This window comes from Macrosteles quadrilineatus, unplaced genomic scaffold (genome assembly GCF_028750875.1).
Source record: "Macrosteles quadrilineatus isolate MER2022 unplaced genomic scaffold, UCM_ALF_1.0 Scaffold_11__1_contigs__length_5352618, whole genome shotgun sequence".
Taxonomy (NCBI): Eukaryota; Metazoa; Arthropoda; class Insecta; order Hemiptera; family Cicadellidae; genus Macrosteles; species Macrosteles quadrilineatus.
In genome coordinates, this window is record NW_026542604.1 from 2,788,234 (window position 1) to 2,810,891 (window position 22,658).

At 35.0% G+C, this 22,658-nt stretch overlaps 1 protein-coding gene across 1 annotated transcript; it reads left to right on the top strand.

Annotated features, from left to right (window-relative positions):
- The first annotated feature begins 1,390 nt into the window (after positions 1 to 1,390).
- Positions 1,391 to 12,615, top strand: LOC129004833 (vesicular inhibitory amino acid transporter-like). The gene is made up of 3 exons (XM_054433486.1): positions 1,391 to 1,965; positions 8,190 to 8,423; positions 8,647 to 12,615. Exons 1-3 carry the CDS (start codon positions 1,588 to 1,590, stop codon positions 9,595 to 9,597), a joined length of 1,563 nt encoding a protein of 520 aa, XP_054289461.1. The 5' UTR covers positions 1,391 to 1,587; the 3' UTR covers positions 9,598 to 12,615.
- The last annotated feature ends 10,043 nt before the right edge of the window (positions 12,616 to 22,658 follow it).

Here is a 22,658-nt window from a genome sequence, read left to right on the forward strand (position 1 = left end):
ATTTTAGCTAAAACAGTCAGGTCAGTTAAGAGTCTTCCGTAGTGGAAGCCATGTTGGATTTCTTCCCCATAAGAACAATGTTAAACATTACATCATTTGTGGACACGTAACGGCGTTATTTGTTAAGATATAGCTTTGAAATTTATAATTTGAATTTTTAACATAATAGACTCGTGACTGAGGTTTTTGAATTTCGAAAATCCATTTTCATTTCCTATCAATAATTAGCTTAATTTTAAGCTAATTAATAATCAATTATTCATTATAAAAATTAAAAATTGTGAAATAAAAAACGTCAATCTCTAGAGGACCGCAATTCCTTAAATTTAACTCCTTATCCATAATTATATGACAATTTGCTGATGAGATATTTGGACGCAAAGTTAACATTGTTCTTATGGGGAAGAAATCCAACATGGCTTCCACTACGGAAGACTCTTAAGAGGATAGGTTTGGGTTATTTGTGGACCCGAGCCAGGAGGGGAAGGGAGGTAAAACATATAAATGGCCTTGTGCAACAGTTACCGTAGGCCACTATTTACACTTTTCCTAAGAATCCATAACAATTTAAGAAGGATGAAAATAGGTTAGTTACATGAATATATGTTACAATAAAATCTGTCATAAAACGAGTAGATTCTTAACCTATATTGTTATGTTAATGAAATTTAGATAATGCATTAGATCCTAATGCAGATTGAGAAAGAAATAGTTACGCTTTTCTGTCGATTTGGCGGTGATGAAAGTTGCACTTTATCCCCTGATACATATATTTCTTCGTGTAAATCAACATACAGCTAATTATGTGCACTACCAAGGTAGGTAGCCTTAAACTATATTTCCACCAAACAACAGTTCCATAACATTAGTGCTATTTTGTATAATTATGGAAGACGGTATTTACATATTCGTCAATCACGGTAAAAAAGTGAAACCATAATTAATAAGAAATAAATAAATTTCAATTATAATTAATTTTATTGAAACGGGGGTTTTAACAGTAAACATTTCACCTATGCAAAATAGGAGGAATATTGCATTTGATACTATGTTTTTGGTTTCATAATATTACGAATAATTATCTATTTACGTTATAATGATAACAGTTATTATGATAATTATGATCCAGTTTAAGTTATTATGATAACATAAAAATAAAAGTAGTAGTATTTAAGATGGATTTAAAAACAATGAACGACTAGAGTTGTCTGTTGGTGACATTGTATTGTGAAGGCGAGCGTTACTACAGTCATTGTAGTGGCGCGCCGGACCGTGTCTCGTAGTGAGGTAGTAAGGGTTGTGAGGTGAGAGGCTGGGGGTGGTACAGACAGTGGGATCGTTGCCAACCTCTCCATCCTCCCACCAGGAGCGCCACCTTCACCGACCCATCGATCCGCCCTGGCTCCGACCGGACCATCTCTTCACCAAATTTTCCGTTTCTTCTTTTCCGTTCAAAGCAGTTAAGTGATCGATATTTTTGTTTGTCGGAGTCGGGGTCGATGTCTAGAAGTCAATTCAATGTCGGGAGTGCCTAAACGCGCGAGTGTGTGTCCAAACGGGAAGTTCACAAGGTCGTAGAATCAGAGGATGGCGTACTTCAAGGGAGTGTACATCCCGCCGTGGAAGGCGGCAGTGAACGTAGCATGGGAGACGGTAAAGAGTCAACTACCAGAGAAGAGTCGGCTGGTGCGACGGGCGCAGACGGAGATGTCGACGATGCCCGCGTCAGACTACGGCACGGAGACCCTGGGGGGCGTGGCCGAGGATGGGTTCACAGGCCAGGAGGACGGGCACGCTGGAGGCTACGCGTCCATGGACGCCCGTGAGAGCTACCAGAAGTCCCGGGGGGCGACGATGAGTATGGCCAGCGGTGGCAGCTTCGACGAGTTCGGCGGGGGCGAGGGCCGCAGTCGTCATAAGATCAATGAGTGGCAGGCTGCATGGAACGTCACCAATGCTATACAGGTTAGGGGTGTAATGCAACAATCCATGGTATAGACCCTGATCGAAATAAGCCCCCTTCCACCATCTCTAGTCCTAATTTTTATCAACAAAATGATGATTCGTTTCAAGTGGAAAACGTTCAAAGCCTGCAAAACGTCTTAATTGGTGAAATTTAGCACATTTAGCACATCACTTGTATATTGAAAAATCAAGAATATAGATTAGAGCATTGAGATTTATTTATGACAAAATGTCCGCAAGATTGGTTCTAAAAACTGAGTAACTATCGTTCTCAATACCTAGTTAAACTATCATTTAACTAGATCGATAGTGACACACATATTGATTACGTATGGCAGTAGTCTTGCAAATCGCACTTTTTATTAGATTTATTTCACCACAATTCATTTAGTCTTTTAATGTGAGTGAAGGATGATTGTTGAATGCATAACATGATTCACAAAATAAATTGACCGTCGTGTTCGTGCCATATTCTAAGAGTTTTGTTAAACTAACGTTTAATCAAATTGAGGCAAACATTGTTATTTATATAGATTCCCTAAAATCTAGAATCTATTTTACTTGAAGATCCTCTACTGCATTTTAAATAACCATGTCTTTAGTATCGATTTTAATTAATACGATTATACTAGTGTACCTGTTGCTCGAATTCGAGCAATTGCGAAGCATTACAGGCGACTCACGAAGATTATGGAAATACTCACGATCTACACAACAGTTAGATATAATCAAAATCTTTTGTAAATATCTTATCTTTTCTCAAAAAGCTGATCTTGTTTTTTAGTGTTTCTAAAAAATTTTCCCTCTCATAGCCGCATTAGGTTGTCTATAATAACAATTAAAAATGAAAAAAAAACATTATTTCTTTTCTTCTACTTGGTTGTGTTCTATGACTTTTTCTGTTTCCATTGTTTGCAAATCGGTTATTTCAGTGATTGCTCAAGAAATGTAGCATATTGTTAATTCAGATTTATTTTTAGCCTATATCAAATTGTCCAGGATTTCTCGCTTTTTTCCATTGTAATAATTTCACCAACCCAAGTTTCGTCTACAGATGCAATACGCCAAAGAATATCAAGAGTTACTATGATATTAGGATTTTCCACTGATTTGGTAATAGAAAATTATATTGCAAAACATGACACGATGTAGAAGAATACCCCCGCCGCAGCAAACCTGCCGACTAAGCGAATTTCCATTTGTCTGAATTGATTTTCAGTTAAATATATTTAAATAACATTAGGTTTAACGAGTACCTAGGTTTGCTGCTACAAGGAAACTAATAAAGTGTGTTTTTGAGTAAAATATTGATAGCTTAGTACAAAATAAATGAATTTGCCAAGTTTGATCAAAATATATCCATAAACAAGCAAACTACAACATTTGACAATATTCTCCATAAGAATAACATGGGAATTTTAAATTTACAATTTTTTTAATTTTCTTCGTTACTAATAATTGAACAAAAATACTTTTATATACTATATTATTTGTTTTTTTAAGCTCTTTAAAAAGGTTTAAAGAGAAATCGGGAAATTTTGTGTTTTGAGGGTCAAAAGTGAGAAAAACCAATTTTTACCCCATAAAACCCCCCGTAAAGCCCCGTTCCCATGGTCCGATCGTGCTGGTTCGCGAACTCATTCAAGTTTATCCCGCTTTACACCTTTAAACCAAATTTCATCAAAATCGGACAAAAATTACTCAAGTTATCGCGTTCACGGACGTATATATATATATATATATGTCTATATATATATATATACATATATAAAAATTTGAACGAATGGTGTTTTTGGCCTCTGGGGACATCAAAATGAAAAAGTAAATCGGTCCCGGGTCTAGGTCTTACCGTGCCACCTACGGTAATAGCTACTTCCCTATAGGGAAATTCGCTAAAATCCAATTTAAAATCAGAAAAACCCATTGCAAATACTGTAGGCTACTTCATTTTGACAAATTCAATAAATTACAATTTAAATATTAACAGCTGTTTCATTAAAAAGTAGGGTAGAATTATGCATATGGTCGTAATGTAAACAAATCTGAAGAGGCAACTTTAAAGGCTTCTGGGGCAGAGCCCCATGGGAATTCACCTCTTTCCTCTTTTGATGGCTCATCTACAGACCAAGACCTTTCTTTAAAGACCCCTACCAAGTGTTTACGCCCAGCCGTTCTCTCAAATTAGCTGTGACAAAAACCCCGTTTTCCTCCATAAGAATAACATGGGATGGGAATCCAAAGGCCACTGGGGCAGAGCCCCAAGGGAAATCACCATGTTTCTCTTTTGATGGCTCATCTACAGACCAAGACCTTTCTTTAGACACCTCTACCGAGTTTCTACGCCCAGCCGTTCTCTCAAAATAGCTGTGACAAAGAAAAACAGTTTCAAATTAATATATAGATTATTCAGCTTGTGATATTGATTTATTACAGTACTTTTAATTTTAGATTGAAATTTTTGGTTGTTCAACACTTTTTAGTAGTTATTGTCAACAGAAGGAGAGTTCGAGTATCAGTCTGCCTCATTAGCATGGCATACTGTTAACAAAAAACACATACAAATAAAAAATAAATTTGTGACAGTACCTAATTTTCTACAGCGAACTCACGTTTATTTTATGAACTTTGTATGCACTAATTGCTACTTTCAGTGTAAATAAATATAAAACGTAATATAGCTAAGTGTTACATTAGGTCTAAGACTAGCCGATTGTGCTGTCATTTTTAGTGGTCTTACGGTTAAGTTATTCACGAAATTTTAAGACATACATTAGTGGTTGTTAAATGAATGATTTGTTAAGTTTATTGGCTTAGATCAACAAGCTACTTAGCCAGTATCATCCATAGAACCCTGTATAGCTTTTTTGGTAGCAGAGTGGATATAGATATGTCCAACAGCAAGCAAGATCGAAGGTTACAGTTTAGATCCCAAAACGTTTAGATTATATTTTTTATGGCTAGAAAAAAACACGAGTTTAAGAACAGAAACTGTATGGATTATAAACATAAACAAATTACGTCACTAGCCCGAATGTCCATACTAATAGCAGTAACACCTGATTAACCAACGAGTAACCAATCTATTCAACTCACCCATTTAACATTCATGCTTCAGTCATCCTCGCCTTCACACACATGCGTACCCTGGTATGTCGGCATCGTAAAAATCAAATCTAATCAACAATCCCAAAATTCAAGGACAGCTGGGTCCAGTTTCAGGCCATCGAAATGCAAGTGACTTTTCTCAGAATTGAATCGATGACTTGAAGAGTTACATATTGTTGAAGAACTAGCTTTAAAACAATTTGGGAGACAGACACGAACTGTCTAGAAGTCCACTAGGTGCTTCTAGAATGTCCCCTAATCAAAGTACTTGGTGAATTACCAATACTGGTATTCGTGTTGGATAAAATGAGTAAGGTTTATCTTAAACTAACCTAAAATAACACCGAGCAATGGTCTAATTTCCTTTTAAAGAGAAATTTCTCACAAAAAGCATTCGACACATTACCGTAATTATTTTAGTAATTTAGATTCTATTATGTAGGACCACACACTGAGAATCCTCATATTTGCGGGTAACCCATTGTAAATGTATTTTGTGGTAGTAGTGAAGAAAAGTTTTCCTTCCCATTCTTCTACTCTTTGCTTTACAGTTATACATCTTATCGCCCTTTGCTTTACAGTTATACATCTTATCGCCCAAACCCAAAATATACGTGTTTGGTCATTTCTATTTTGCGAGTATCATCAATTATTTGTTTGTTTGTTTGTTTGTTTGTTCGATTGTCTTAAAGCTCAATGCTGGTTGTAGAATAACTATTTCATAAAGAGTAAAAAGTTGTAAATTTGTGTTGAAACAACAGTACACAAGATACCTGTACGCACGTAGAAACTATTGAGGGAAAAGAATTTATTTATAAAAATAAATACGTCTGCCTTAAAAAATAAGGTCGCCAATGACACAGAAAAATGTACACTTAAAATATTGAAGGATTAACAGCTATAAGACTGATTAATTTTGATGTTTGCCATATAAATGATTTCTAATTATAGTCAATGAACCTCTTAATGTTTCGTGGATAATAATTTTCAAAAAGGATCTGTCCAAATCATTTTTGTTTTACATAGGCCCAAGTTAGGATTTAGTTTGGAATTTTCAAGGACCATATTGACACGGTAAAAGCTGCAAACTTGAAGTTTGGTGCATGGTCTTTACCATCATTAGTTATCACTTTTAATTTTCAAAATTGTTGCTCTAATGGATCTTAAGAGTTTATTGAAAATCTCATCCAGACAGACAGATAACTAAGCCCTTTCTAACCATGTTTATATTGTAAAATATGATTGCCTGGATTCAACTAATCCATAATAGAAGATACATTTTTTACCTTACACGTTGTAAACATTTCCAATGGGAATCCATGTTGATATTATGGACGACGACACAAATTTTTGGACAACCACCTTTCTGTCCAAAATATATTTTGCTTTTATTGATTGGTGCTCATGTAGTCTACAAGGCTCTTCATGAAACTTTTGGTCAAATCAAACAAAATCAAACCAATCTTTATTTTAACAAGTAATAATGCAGCATCACCATATATGAATACAAAAATTATCAAATGGGCTTCTTCTGCTTGTACGTGGTCAGCACCCCGAATTTAATTAGCTACAATATGAGTAGCCCCTGCTGTTGTCATAGTCTTTTACTAAATACTAAGGCACAAAAACAAGTTCACATCTGAAATAAAGCTCAGAACAACACATAGTTCAACAACACCTTGTGCATTTATTATTATTCCAAATATCAGTTGAGATGAGGACACCCAGGTGTGTTTTACAACCGGAAGGAATGTAGGATGAATGTAGAATGGTGTAAATGTAAGATGTCTTGTGTAGCTTTGTTACTGACTAACGGTTGTTTCACTATCCAAGACCATTTTTATTAAAAGCAAAATTATGAAGGACAGCTCGATACACTTTCGAAAAATCAAAAAGCTACACACTTTTCTCAGGATCGAGCCGGCGACCTTATGACTAGTCGGAGCAATCCGGGTCTGATATTTAAAAAGCCATGAAATACTTTTACATTCATCATCTAAGTAATTGTATTATGTCAACAATCGTGATTGTATTAAGTGCAGCACCCTTTTATAACAGGAATAGGACTCTAAATGATCAATATAAAGACTCAAGTTATAATACAGTAATAGGGAAACACCTGTTGATGTTGACGAATCTATCTATCTTCTATATAAATAAAATTAGAGTTTTGTCTGTACATTGCTCTGAATTATATATTTTTTGTTTATTTTTACGTTTTATACATTAAAGAAGTCAACACAGGTGTTATCGCTATTTCTGTCTGTCTGTCTGTCACGGCCCAGAAGGCGTTTTACGCGGCCTTCTCCTGAAAAACGAGAGCATCGATCGGGATTCAAATAGTCTTTTTGTATTCACTGGATTGGCGAGAGTGTCTTTAGCTATTAAAATATGACCTCACTACTTTTGAAATAAAATAACGGTCGTTCAAAAACCCAATTTTTTACGATTTTTGTTAAGTTTTCCCTTAATGTTTACCATATACGTAATTTATAAAATACTCATCTGTTTGGAAAATACGACATCTATGAAGTAACGAACAGCTGTTCGGATACAGATTATTTTTTTCTAGCTGTCACTGGATATTATGTTTACATTATAATGTTGTTTACAAATACTGCAACCATTTCCAATCACGTTTTGTAAGAAAATCCAAAAACAAGTGAGATTAAAAACTTTGTGCCTTACATAACATCAGCGTGTATCCAATTGTATTGTACTACACTGAAACAGTGCTGTATATGGAGTTTTGCCTGCATATCTGGAAAAATGCACACTAAATATGCAAACCAATTTCTGTTCTGATTATAAGAAGGTTTCAACTGACTACACGATCCCGTTCGTAGAACGGGTACACAGCTAGTTGCTATACATAAACATAGAAAGTACGGTACCTATACTGGTAAATATTATGTTAAATGTAGTTTAGTTTACGTTGTCCATACTGGTAACACTCAATGTTTTTTACTGATTTTTTGAAGTGGCCAGTCGTCAATTCTCCTCATGAAGCCTCGATTTCCTCATATCCTCCTGGACCTGATCTCACCATCTTGCTTTGGCTCTTCCAGCTGGCCATATGCCTTTAGAATCTTTGAATTTAAAATTGTCCATATTTCCAGGGAATGTTCATCGTGAACCTACCATTCGCGGTGTTACGAGGTGGATACTGGGCCATCCTAGCAATGGTAGGCATCGCATACATCTGCTGCTACACTGGCAAGATCCTGGTGGAGTGTCTATACGAGGAGGACGCCGTGACGGGGGAGAGGGTGCGAGTCAGAGACAGCTACGTGTCCATTGCTAGAGTCTGCTTCGGGGAGACCTGGGGTGGCAGAGCCGTCAACTGTGCTCAGGTAGGTAAAACATCTTACTCTAATGAGTGTTTTGATATGCGGAGATTGTTTACATCCTTATAATATTTATCTATTTGCAATAAGTAGCTTCTATGTCGCAACAGTTTAACGTTTCCATCTAATGTATTGATACTGAAAGCAAAGATATTAACTTCAGCAAAGTGTTATAATGTACAATATAGCTCAGTTTATCAAATAATTAAATTCAATATATTTTCTCCAGATGATCGAGCTATTGATGACATGCATCCTGTATGTGGTCGTCTGTGGAGATCTGATGATAGGGACGTTCCCAGACGGAGCGCTGGACATCCGCAGCTGGATGATGCTTATCGGCATCTTGCTCATACCTCTGGGCTTTCTCAAGTCACTGCATCACGTGTCAATGCTGAGCTTCTGGTGCACCATGTCCCACATCGCCATCAACATCGTCATCCTCGGCTACTGTCTGCTGGACCTACCCGAGTGGGGCTGGGGAAAGGTCAAGTGGACCCTAGACTTCGAGAACTTCCCCATCTCCTTGGGAGTGATCGTGTTTTCATACACGTCTCAGATCTTCCTTCCCACTCTGGAGGGTAACCTCATCGACCGGTCCAAGTTTGAGTGGATGCTCGACTGGAGCCACATCGCCGCCGCAATCTTCAAGTCCATTTTTGGATACGTTTGCTTCCTGACCTTCCAGAACGACACACAGCAAGTCATCACCAACAACCTTCCGTCAGCGGGGTTCCGCGGTATGGTCAATTTCATCCTCGTCGTCAAAGCACTTCTCTCCTACCCGTTGCCGTACTATGCCGCCTGCGACATCCTGGAGAAGACGTTCTTCAAAGGGAAGCCGGAGACGATGTTCCCGTCGATATGGCACTTGGACGGAGAGCTGAGAGTGTGGGGGTTGGCGTTCAGAGTGGGAATCGTGTTTGGCACGATCATGATGGCAATTTCCATCCCTCACTTCGCGATCCTGATGGGTCTGATCGGTAGCTTCACAGGCACAATGTTATCATTCGTGTGGCCCTGTTACTTCCACCTGAAGCTGAAGGGGCACACCCTAGACTGGGGCACCGTCGCCTACGACTGCTTCGTCATCTTCCTCGGCTGTCTCTTCGGCGTCATGGGCGTCTACGACTCCGGCAGCGCTATGATCAAAGCCTTCCAAATCGGCCTACCGTTTTAAACCCCAGCGCGCGACGCGGCGTAAGATAACGTTTGTAAACAAAGTCTTCCATTAAAATTGTATATTGTAATATAACGAAGTCTTCCATGACGTGTGCTTATCAAGTAAACTTGTCTTCCATAAAACAAATATTTGTTTAAAGAATTTGCTATCGCTACAAACGATGTGATAAAGTTAGTTTGTTTAGAAACATTGAGGCTAGCACGTACTAGAAATAGTTCAATACTCAATTAATCATATAAGTTAAATTATAAAATGTTAAGTCTCAATCAAAGAGTAGCCGATATACGAGGAGTGAAATTATTTTAGTTTTAAAATATTTACATTTATAAACCGACGGAAAATTTGATAATGTAGCCAAATTATCAATATTATAAAACCCGTAGTAGGTAGAGTACTCTAACATTTTTATCATCCTCAATCACTCTGTAAAACTTGTATTAAGAATTATAATCAAATTGCATACAAAAGTCAAATTGCAAAAATTGAGAGAATTAAATTTAGAGTAAACAAATGAGTACTAATGAATGAACAAATTAGATAGATAGACCATAACCAAAATAGTTATTTCCTTTGTAAATACAGTTTTAGATGTGCGATTTATATGTGTTAGGAACTACTTTCGAAAGTTACGTAAAATATACTAGAGCGGATGAAAAATTCTAAAATATCTATCACAAAAAGTGTATATTTAAGATTAATTTGGGTATACACTTAAGCGAAGTTTGAAGGAAACTATCGATCATATAAACTGTTGGTTCATTATATCAACAGAAAAATGTCTTCCAAAGAGTGAGCATACTCAAATTCGTCTGTCTGTTTGTTTCATAACTGTGCGCTTAAAATTATAAAAGTGTTTGTTATTAATTTGTCTAAACAGTTTTTGAAGTAGTAGTTTGGCTTGACAATACAATTTCTGATGCTACGTATGTTTATTTGGCACAGACGTGAGGTATTGTAATGTTAATTAGTTTTAGAAGAACACATTCGACGAAATGTTTCACTTGTTGACGATTTATACCCAAAGAAGAATGTATTACTTATATGTTTCTTTAGTCACATTATTTACTTTATTACTGATTAAGAAAAAAATTGTTCCATTGATATAAACATTATGTAACCTAGGCGAATAAAATAAAATATTAATTTTCATGATAACTAGAACATTACACGGTAATAATTTTTTAAGAAATGTAAAGGGATATTTGTTTAGTGAAGTTTGCTGAAAGTTGTAGTTATGTGGCTGGATCTATGAAAATTCTTAAAATTTCGGATGTTATTTTATAGATTCTCAACATTTTATATACTTGGCCTTTCTGTGTCTATATTATAAGCTTGCAACCTCAAGATCAATTACAGAAAAAGAAGCTTGAACAGTAAGCAATATCCGATGCATTAAAAATGAGCGAACCCCGCTCTCCATATCTCTCGTTGGTGTTTAAATTTTATAACATTAAGTAATTTATTTTTATATTTATTGAGCTAAGATCATAATTTGTAATCGATCGATTGAGTGATTTTTGGTATGATTAGAGGACTGATAATGTATATTTTTATCACGAACAAATTAATTAAAAATCATATTTTTTATTTGTATACGTAATTTGAGGATAAGTATTATAACGTTAGTATATTTCAGCATGTACAATAAACCCTCTTTAAACTGGACTGATTTGTTTTCCAGAATTTCCAGGTTGTTCGTAAACATTTTAGTCCTGGACTAAGATAATCGAAGAAAAACAGTTTCGGAACCATTTCTGACACTTCTCTATGCAGGTTGATTGATATAAAAGTGCCAGCTATCTATTCGAATTATAAAAAATAGGGTCTTCCATAAGAAAAATTAAAGTTTGTGGCCATATTGGAAAAATTGTGGCTAAAATTATGTTTTCAACTTGACCAAAATTTTTTAAATAAAAATCTAAGGCAGTCACTGTTAAACAACAATTTAACAGCTGGCACACTTCAATCACCCTGTATAATGAAACTATGAAGTGAAAAAGCTTGAATCAAGTATTCCCTTCCCGCAACATTGCACTCAAACGGGCAATAACAGCTGTCGGACTAAAAATCATGTCGAGCAACCAAACGCTTAGTTTACAGTGGCGAATTCTTGGATATATGAAATCTTTATAAACCACTGTCGGTCTAGGTTGAGCCGTTTCAGATAACCGGATTAACAAGGTTTTATTTTCAAAATGATTTTTAACGAGTTTTACGCATATTTTTATGACCTCTTCAACTTTTTGTTGACTATGAGTTGATCATATCAAATTTAAGCTTCAGTTGCTATATTTTTTAGAATTAAAAGTGTTATCTGTGAAACATTAAAAATATATATTGTTGATGAAATTTTACAAACAAAAACTTATGTCAAGACATTTTTTTTAAGTGTTTATGGTAAAGTTTTATAATGTTTTAAATAGATAGTGACGTAGAATTACAAGGTCTGCATATGTAGTATAATTAAGATGTCACCTTTTTAACACACGACAAAAATTACTGGTGGAATGATCTGTATTAAAATGGATCAAATATTAACCTTTTTGACCACTTATCAAAATGAGCATGATAGTATAATAGATAAATTTGCAGTAATTGTGGTTAAATAAATTCCATAAATCCTATTTTGTTTTGAGACTAAGACATGCACATATTTACAAGAATGACAATAGCTAATCATGTATGTAGTTGACAAAATGATAGTCCATTGTAGATTATAATTTATTGGATTTTATTAAGTGGAACCCATAAATTTGTTTAAGGAAAACCACTTTGTATGCTGTAACAGTATCTGGTTTTAGTACGAAATCATTTGCATTGAACCCGGAAAGTGTTAGTCCTTTCTGATACTTTTTTTTGGTCAAGTGAAAACCAAATCTAAGAGCGTTCTTGACTCGAACCAGGTTGGATATTTTTTGAGTAATTTAAAGTGTTTAGATCTGTTGCTAGGCTAGTGTAGACTGTATGAGTGTTGTTCTTGTTGTTATATATGTATTATACTGGTTAGAGCGCACTGCCGTGCTAATTATACTAAATAAAGCTCTTGCTTTCCATTACTTTGTGTCTATTATTTACTTACCACATTACTTTTCAATTTACAATTAAAAAAAAAAATACAAAAACTCACATTGTTTATAAACGTATCTGCCTTTCCATATGGCCTATTAGACTATCGAAGATGTTTGTCAAAGAACTTTAAAAAAGATCTTTTGTAAAATAGTTTACAGTGTAATAGGGGCCTAACATATCTACTGTTAGTACTCATGAGTTACATAGTTTGATATTTACATGGTCTCTCAAATATTTTGTTTTGATTGGAGGAAAACCCCCATTATTGGAATGCTTACCTATACAACTGGTTAACAATCATTTAATTGAGAACAGTTTATTTACTTTTACAAATGTGTATCTCTAGTCAAAGTGTCTCCAATGAGCTCATAATGAAAACTTTTATTTTATATTGTTCAGAAAGGTTTAAACATCACATCAGTAAGTAAGTCTATGATCTATCATTGATTTATTTCATTTTAGAATTATTTTAATCAAAGTGCATATACCTCGATTAGTTATAATAAATCTAAGTAAAGAGATTGAAATAAAATCTACCGACTGTAGTTAGTTATAAGGATCACTTTCATTTTAACTTAACGTTCTGTTGCAAAAACAATAAATACAGAGTTTTTAGTTCCTATAACACGTTTAACATTTAATGAAATTTTAAAACACCCATGTGTCTATATTGGATAATAGTCCCCTGTCAAATGTGCATATACAGGCTCCCGTGTGCTCCTTAATGAGGCAGGTGTGGGAGTAGTCTTAATCTCTTCGTGTGACCTTGGAGAAATACAATTTCGATGGTGGCACTCTTGAAAATGGTGCGTTTGAACGCTGTGGGTAAAAAACAAAATGGCCGCCATCACAAACTTGTTTTCTTACTTATATCAGTAACCGTCAGAGTTATGAAAAAATTGTTGATACCAAAATGTAGCTATTTTAAATCTGCACAAAAAAGGTTATTACAGTTTTTATGTAGGATCAACCATTCTTTCATAAAACATAATTTTATATTTTTCATCAATAAAATTAATCAGGGTGGATGTAATGTCCCAGGACAGTTAAATATTTCAAAAAGTAATAAAGGGGGTTTCAGTAAAGCGTGATGGGCTATGCAGATTCAGATTCTATGTGCAAAAATAAGTCGAAAATGTAGTACAACATTGTTTCGATTTCGGCTTAGTTAAGCCGAATTCCGCCATTTTGTATTTTTTGAAAATAATTCATAACTCAAAAGCCCTTAGAGATATTTTTATGAAACTTGGTATAAACTTTAAGTCTACAACTATAAACATGCTCCGAAAAAATCTTTGATCAGGCTCATCGAATTTCAAAATGGCGGCCATTAAAATTCTTTATAGTCCAATTCCATGAAAACCAGAATTAAAAACAAAACTTTGAAACACAATATGTAAAGTCCTTTTTATTACAAATCGAACGAGACTTTATTTGTGAAAATCGGATAATAAATAAAAAAGTTATGTAACTTTTATTATGTTTTTGTCACTAGTTTCTATGGAATTTAACTTTGTCATTTCAAAATGACTGCCATTTTGATAATTACTATTAATAATAAAAGTTACATAACCTTTTCATTTATTATCCGATTTTCGCAAATAAAGTGTCATTCGATTTGTAATAAAAAGAACTTTAAATAATGTGTTGCAAAATTTTGTTTTATTAGCTGGTTTTCATGGAATTTGACTTTAAACATTTTAAATGGCGGCCATTTTGTTTTTACCCACAGCGTTCAAACGCATCATTTTCAAGATTGCCACCATCGAAATTGTATTTCTCAAAGGTCAAACGAAGAGATTAAGACTACTCCCACACCTGCCTCATCAAGGAGCACACGGGTGTACATTTGACAGTGGACTATAACCTATAAAACTGTTTTGTTTTGTGCATGTATGAACGACTGATAATAAACCAGTAGATTTGAAGCCAGCGGATTCCATACACAATAGTTATCTGGGTCATTTTCACCTCCGTGCTTAATTTTATGTTCTGTTGCAAAACAATTAATTGACGTTTCAATGAGTAAGGACCCGGAAGGAAGGAAGGACGAAGATGGCAGGATCGCAGGACATAACCTTCCACTCTGCAGAGGTTTGAGGTTATCTATTTTGTATTATCTAACAAGAGATTTATGACTACTCGGTCCACCTGAAGCGAATGCATTATGTTTCCCATTATGTAAATACAGTATCTGATCAAATATATGCAATATTTATGACTATTTTGTATCAGATTGTAATAACCGTGTTCTTGAAATTAATTATTGGTTTAACGTTACGCTTAGTGTTTTAAAAAGGATTAGGAGCGTAAAATTGTGTTTGACTGTAAATTGTAATTGATTTAGTGCTTATACTTTGAGTTGATTATAGTATTATCAATACACCTAAATAAAAAGTAACGATTGTTCGTATATTACTAGGAAAACAAAATGTTTACCATTTTGGGAGCTAAGGTGAACAATGCACCAAATGTACTTCTTTACACTGTCTTCGTATTTATCCTTTTATAAACCCTACACTTTAATTAAAATTTAGTGGTTTTTTTCACCTGGCATTTTTATTATGCTCTGTTGTGTTTTGATAAAATAATAGATTCGAATAATTTTGTAATGAACTCGTTTGATTATTGTAAACACAAAACAAAACTGTAAAATAAAAAAAATAAACAATCATAATAAAATAATGATCAGCTGGTCATCTGGTATAGAAATCCTCCCCCTTTAATTTTCTTCATATTTTTACAATCATCTTATTTGGTCCACGTGTCTTTTCCACACGCCTCCGTCTTCCATTCTAACAAGATAAATAGCATTTCCTATTTTGTTTCTTAATTTTTCCAACTGTCCATTTTTCAAGAGAGTAGTTCCTCACCAGCACTCCTTCCCCTTTAGTAAAGTGTTGCTTTGTTACTTGCATCTCTGTCTCTTTCAAATTAGGCTTCTCTACTAATATATCCAGAACATGCACAAAACTTGATTGCGCATAACATTTAACACGGATTAATAAATAGAAGGGAAACACTATTGGCATAACTTGAACTTTTTAACTGGAGTAGTAAGGTTCACGGGGTATGCAAAATTATTTTTAAAGATTTCCCTTATAATGATGTACAATAAGAATGGTTACAATGTTTTAATTACCTAACCAGCACAAAATGTCAAATAATTTACACGATAATAATTACTTCATTATATTTATGTACCTTGTTTTAAAAGATTTCTTTGCTAGTACAGTATTGCCGCTTCGTACGTCACCATAGCTTATTCTCTTGCGAATAATTATTGGTGCTTTTTCATACGTTTTGGAATACTGGGGTGGCAGCTGGCAGCTAGCATGCGTAGTCATCTCAGGATTGTGCCAGTGAGAAACACAATAGAATCACTATGATCAACTTCATCTCTAGTTTGACACTGGGGTGAGATGAAGACAAGGAAGTGTTAGAACCTTGAGCTTCACCAGCACCAGATTGTTTACCCAATGAACACCGGGAAGTCACGACGCCGGCGGCGAACATCACGTTCACTACCTATATATTTTGCCCGTCCAAATAACTTTCATCAACAAAATTATGACAAGTGAACAGCTGGGTAGCTAAGGGTGTAGGACTCACCTGGCAATCAAAAGCCAGGTGATCTGAGAAAAGCCAGAAGCTTTTTGGTGGTTCAAAAGTGGACCCAGGTGTCCTGGACTAGATCTTAGTCAGTAATAAAACTACAAAGATCGCATCGCTCTATTATACTCATATCTTTCATTCATTTTCAAAATATTCACCTGAGTGTGCATCGCTGTAGTAAAAGTTCAGAGTAATAACAAGTAGTCTTGTGAGGTAAGAGTTGAGTTGATTTGGGCCAAAGAATAAGATGACAGCTTTCAGTTTAGTGATAAAACAAACTACTGTATATACAAATGAAATTTTCAAATGTACTGTACTATATGTGTATTTAATCATACAAGTGAAAGATGATAACACATTCAAACTTTATATTAAAGTTCTTTTTAATTCATCACAAATAGAAATATGTTATGTATGCGTAGGCCTATATTGTATGGACGAGGTTCACATGTTTGCGCCTATTACGGGTGTTCATGGAATAAGTTTTATTAAAAGATACATAGTATTTTTTTCCTTTTGATTCAAAGTTCTTTTAAGATGTTTTATCTACAATTCTACACAAAAAACATCACCACACGCTGTGGCTTCTTTACGAATCTTCATCAGACTTCCCCCTGATTTAAATAGTGATTAAGTAGGTAAATAACTTCTTTATCAGCATCGTACGTGTTATTAAATTACCTGAAAGCAGAAAAAAATGTAAAATAACACTTGTAATAATATATTTACAGTTAGGCTGTTTACTCCTTTCATCATCAGACCCAATTGGCAAATTCGCCTATTGGATCTGATGATGATTGGAATGTCAAATCGAAATCGATCACCACTTACCATCTTTTATATGTATTTACCGTCTTGTGAGTAAACAGCATAAATGTAAATATATTATTTCAAGTTTTACTTAACGTATTCTTTGTGCTTTCAGGTGATTAAGTAGGTATAATCCATATTCACTACTTAATACATACCTAAAATGATGCAGTATGAGTTAGGCCTGAAATAGTATGAAATGTTTTAAATCCATACAGTCACAGAAAACCTATAGGTTTCGCTTTGGTTGTTAAGCTCGTATCGAGAAGTCACCCTTAGGCCCTAGAACACCTTAACCTTCAACTGTTGTTAGTATTCATAAGTACCAATTTCATAAGTTATTTCATAAGTTACCCAGTAGTTTTATCACTTTTCTAGATTTTAAGGTGCCGATATCTTCTTCAGGATTCACGAGCATTATATCAGGCTTAAGTGATACTTAGCGTCATGCTAATACAGTGTGTAGATTTCCATGACTAACAACAAGTTATGATTCCTTAATTGAGTCACATTAACCATCACATAAATAGAATTGTTAGTGCTGTATCTAATAATTTGTCTTGGTGCTTTTGACAGGAAACACGCCTGAAAAACGAGTAAACGTCCTCTAGAGGGCTGAACGAACAAGCAAAATCTTTCTTCAATTTTCAACTGAAAAAATTCATATAGTTGTTGAAAAGTATTTTTTTATTGTAACACCACAGATAAAAAAGAGTAGGCACTATCTTTAATATGACGTAGCACTAACAATTAAAATTAGATCAAAACGCCCCAATAGCATTGCAGCTTTGATTAATTTGCTTATAAGGATGAGGTGAATTGTCTCCGTTTTATATATCTCCCTAGTTTAAGGGCCATTTTAACTAACTAATATTTTATTTATTGATTTTTAACATGGAATTTTTACCTTTTTTTACAAACTAAACATTTTATGGAGTTATATCATATTTTTGTGGATCAAAGCAGTAGCATGCACCTTCCGCAAAGTAGGTTGTGGAGTGGAAAAATCTTCTGTATAGTTTTATTTTTCCACTAGTCTCATTAAATAAAGACATGGTGATTTCTTCTCTCTGTATTGGTGTAATATTTTATAATTTTTTTATTATCATTCTTATTTTTCAATTTAAGTATTTACATTTAAGCATTGACTGATTAAGTCATAATTGGGATTACAGGTTATTTATTAAAGTCGGTGACTATCACGGAAAATCGGTAGGTAAGGCAACCCTAGTGCTATTTTGCAAGCATTTTAATCATGCTTTATTATACTTTATTTATTATAATGCGGTAAAAATACTTTGTTTGGTAAAAAAACATACAGATTTTCAAATTATTATAAGGAACATGTAGATAATTTTCTATGCTAAATAGGAACTCTGGTAGCCTTAATTCACCAAAAGAAATACCACCTGAGCGTTTCCAACCATAGCTATACCAAACGAGTCGTTAGTATTCTCAACAGGATTTGCCAAATTGCCAACAAACCATCCGACCAGTCATAACAGTCGTTATAAAGCGGAAGACGAGTGATTGAATAAATTAGCAGATACAAATGAGTGACACAGTGTCACTGTTAAATGTTGAGGCTGGAACCTCGGTATGCAAATACAACATCACTTGTTCACGCCAGCTAAATCACTCGGTTCTGTAGTCCTTGAGTGATGATCCCACTAAACTCAAGGGCGAGGTGATTGTGATGTCGGGAACACTTCGTTACAATCCTATGATTATGCTATTGTTGTCGAGTGCGGAAGAAGTTCCGTTCGCGTAAAGGTTTCCTATTCGTTATGCTCAGATGGTTCAATCGATGAATTCCTTGGCCTACAAAAATCTGGTGGGCGGGTAAGAGTAATGTATCAGGGATTTTATCGGGTACGTTCACTTGGCTCTGATTCACTCAAGGATTTAACATTTTGATTCTAGGGGGAGGGCTGTGAATATTCATACTCATCACTGGGCTAAAGAGCTGAAGTATAACTAAAAATACTCGTTTTGACTCTAGCTCAATTACTTTTAGCAAGAGTTGAAGTAAAGTAAAGGGTAAAACAAAAAAAAGAGTGTGGAAATAGAGTTTTGTAGAGTATGTCTAACACACTTTGTGAGTGGCTCATTCTCTATGTTTTCTAAATGGTTACAGCTGGTTCATATTTGTGATGCAGCATCCAAAAGTAACAAATAATATCGTGGAGGGTAAAAGTATTCTATTATCAAGGATATTATGGTACGTTTACTTGGTTCTGTTTCACTCTGATTAGGGTTAAAGTTTTGATATCTAAGGTATAAAATAATTTCTTATCATTAGGGGTATCATGAGACTAAAAGCACTCTTTTCGATTTTTTTGCACAAAGATCTAGGAAAAATCAGTGTGGGCCGAAAAGTAAAGGGCAAAGCAAACAGTGAGGGTGAAAATATAACGTAGTGAAGCACACTCTATGAGTAGCCTAGTCATTCAATGGAATAATGTCAACAATTTAAAACAGCTTTATTCTGCAATTTATTTTTTCGTTCTCTCTTCAAACCATAATGTCCATACCACCTTTAAAATAATGCATCTCCACTTCCACACTTACTTTCCGGATGTCCTGCGCTGAGAGATGTTTGGCAGACGTCCACGGGTGATGATGGTGTCCTGGACCATGACCCGAGGTTCATGTCACAAGGAGTCCATGGTCCGGGCCTTCGCCCCCGCGAACATGTTACCACCTTGGACCTGACACGCTACAAGATCCATAAACTTGGCCAAATTTCGCGAAAACTTTCTACCTCCAAGTTTGTACAGTATTGGTATTGAGCGATTAGCTGAATCCATGCACATTGCGAGGGGGGGGGGTATTCTAAGGTAGATATGGCTACTAACTAGTTAATAGTTTAAACATCTGTGACCCTGTCAAGAAGTGTTAAAACTTAACTTACTTTAAATCTTGAAACTATTCGTTCAAGCTACCCGTATTATATGTAATAGATCATTTCAGAGAAAATCATATATGTGGACTATTTTTATGTGCTAGTTGGGTTTCATAGTTTAGAGTTAATTGCAGAACGGAAAATCCTATAAATTAATAGGCAAACATGTTTCTTGAAAACCCTTTTTATCATAGGTCGTGTTCATCGCAGGGAAAATCTACGCATACTGTTGGAAAGATCTTTTCCTATAGATGCGCAGTAATTTTGGCAATAAAGTAAGCGCTAAAAATGAACTTTAAAAAAAAAAGCATGGGCCTTGTGTATTGCCAAGCTGGTGACGAAATAATAACGAAATATAAACAGAAAATCAAAACAAATTGAAGAAATTCCAATAACATGTTTTAATTGCAGTGTGGGGTGAAAATAGAGAAGTCTATACATTACATATTTTTCGTGGAGTGATCTACCACAGGACGACCTCTTGTCACAATAAAAGGGTAGAATAAGAATAAAATATATTTGGAATCCGAATTTCACTTGATCATTGTTGGGTCGTTAGCTCAACTGATTTTGTAACCAACTCTGTAGTACTCCTTTGTTGGTATGACGCAGCTTAATAAATTCTGCGTCAAAGAGTTAAGTCTTTAGTTTGGAAACCGATTACAAGTAGATGAACAGACGCAACTCTCGTGGTACTAATTGTTTCGTCTCAATTCACACACTGTTGCATCCTCCTGCTATCTAGATGAGGATTACGTTACGAGCGTCTTCCCAGGCCTACGTAGCCTTCAGGTTGAAGTTCACTTGTTAAAACTATCTATCTATATTGCACATATTCCAGATTTTTGTCACTAAAAATAAATTTACGTAACAATTTTGAATTAGGGAGGTAGGTATGAAATGTCGTACCATTTAGATTTTTTTTTTCAAAATACTGTTAACCCTCTAGTTAGTTATTTAAGTTAGTTGCTATGAATAATTTTGTGAGTTGACATCCTACCCTTACGTTACAGCTGTGTCAAGCTAGTTATTTGATACAAATTTACTACGGAGTAATAGCATTGTGATGACAATTGTTGTTATTAGGCCCAAAATTAATATTCCCCACTTCAATTTACATAGAAAATTATTACAATAACCCATAGGACTTATTAAATTTCGAATATTTCAACAACAATACACATGTACAAAATCAAACACGGAAGAAGCAGATACAAGTTTTTAAGTTCAAATGGTTGAAACTAAACATTTATATATTTGACAAAACTTTAATTTTAATTGAGTATGTCAAAAACATTAGTCGTAAGGGTCAAATCTTGGGTTAACATTTTTTAAATGGGTGCTTATTTAGTGGGTTTAATACGTGTGTCTAGTATTTAAGTTTTGAAGAACGGTAATGTCGTGTTATCCCTACAGTGCCACGATAACGTAAACCACGGACAATACAAGCTGCAAGATTGTTTTCGATCGAGGTCACATCGCGGGAACACAAAGTCTTTGCCAATGTAATAATAATAGACAATAATAATATAATAACAATAATAGACTTACAACATCTCTAGGGTTTGATTTGTGTTAGGTGCGAACGTGTCAAACAACATTAAAAAATGTCTGCAAAAGACTAATGATTTGGGCAATTCTAACAACGTTAACATCACTAACGACTAAGGCCAGTTCCAGGGTTTCACGGTAGTTTCCTAGGGAAGATTGTTGCAGTCCAACCTTAGCCTTGCTGCTGCGTGGTTTGGTACTTAAATCTGATAATTGGGCAATCGTGTAATAGTTCAGCAACAAACAAAACCATCCAAGCTGACAACTCATGTGACATAATTACTTGGGATTGGCCTACGTAAGTGGTAATTGGAAATCAGGACTGATGAGGCGAGATAATTACTGTAATTTGTAACAGAACATTGACAGTCAATTACCCATAGAGGTGTAAATAAAACTTGGTGTTCTGAAGGTAATAGGCTTGATTACTATCATGAATGTATTTCCCAAAGTATGTAGTCTTTGTTTTAAATTTATCATTATAGCTTCTGAATCGTGTTTGTAAATTAACTTATCAAATGGCTTTTGGGGGGCGTGGATTTTTTAACCGAGAACAGTTCTCTTTGCCTAAAATATTAACCTAAATTAATTTAATGGATCTAAAGCTGTCTCCGAACCTACATCCTATAGTATCGTGAATAAATCATTCTCGCTCATTGGTGGGATGTGAATTCAATTCTATTAAGCAAAAGTAATGTAGCACAACTAAATCACCTCACGTTTGGCCTTTAAATAAATCAGACAGCAATGGTCTAGAAATTCTCTGAGTATAGAAAGAAAACTAGCCTTACCTGAGAGACTATTCCATTGCTTTTGAAATCAGTAGATCTAAGACTTAGGGAAAATTCCGAAAACCCATTTTACGTCGATTACCCTCACATAAACACCCTTTAGGATTGCTTTATTGTTCTGTACTAATGTCTATTAAGAACCATCATAAAAGTAACAATGCGGAAGCTATTTCAGTCAAATGGCGTCGTATATTACTGGAACAGTAGAATTATAAAATTCATACTTCCTGATGAAAGTGGCTCGTGCGATGGCAAGAAACCGCTCAAACCCAACATGACACGTCACCTCGGGAGATATCAGAGAAAGGGAGGCTAAT

Bases quoted from the DNA above. Each gene is read 5' to 3' on its own strand.
- LOC129004833 (XM_054433486.1), top strand. From the start codon at position 1,588: ATGGCGTACTTCAAGGGAGTGTACATCCCGCCGTGGAAGGCGGCAGTG. The intron at 1,966-8,189 runs GTTAGGGGTGTA...CCATATTTCCAG, and splicing joins ACGTCACCAATGCTATACAG to GGAATGTTCATCGTGAACCT. The intron at 8,424-8,646 runs GTAGGTAAAACA...TATTTTCTCCAG, and splicing joins GAGCCGTCAACTGTGCTCAG to ATGATCGAGCTATTGATGAC.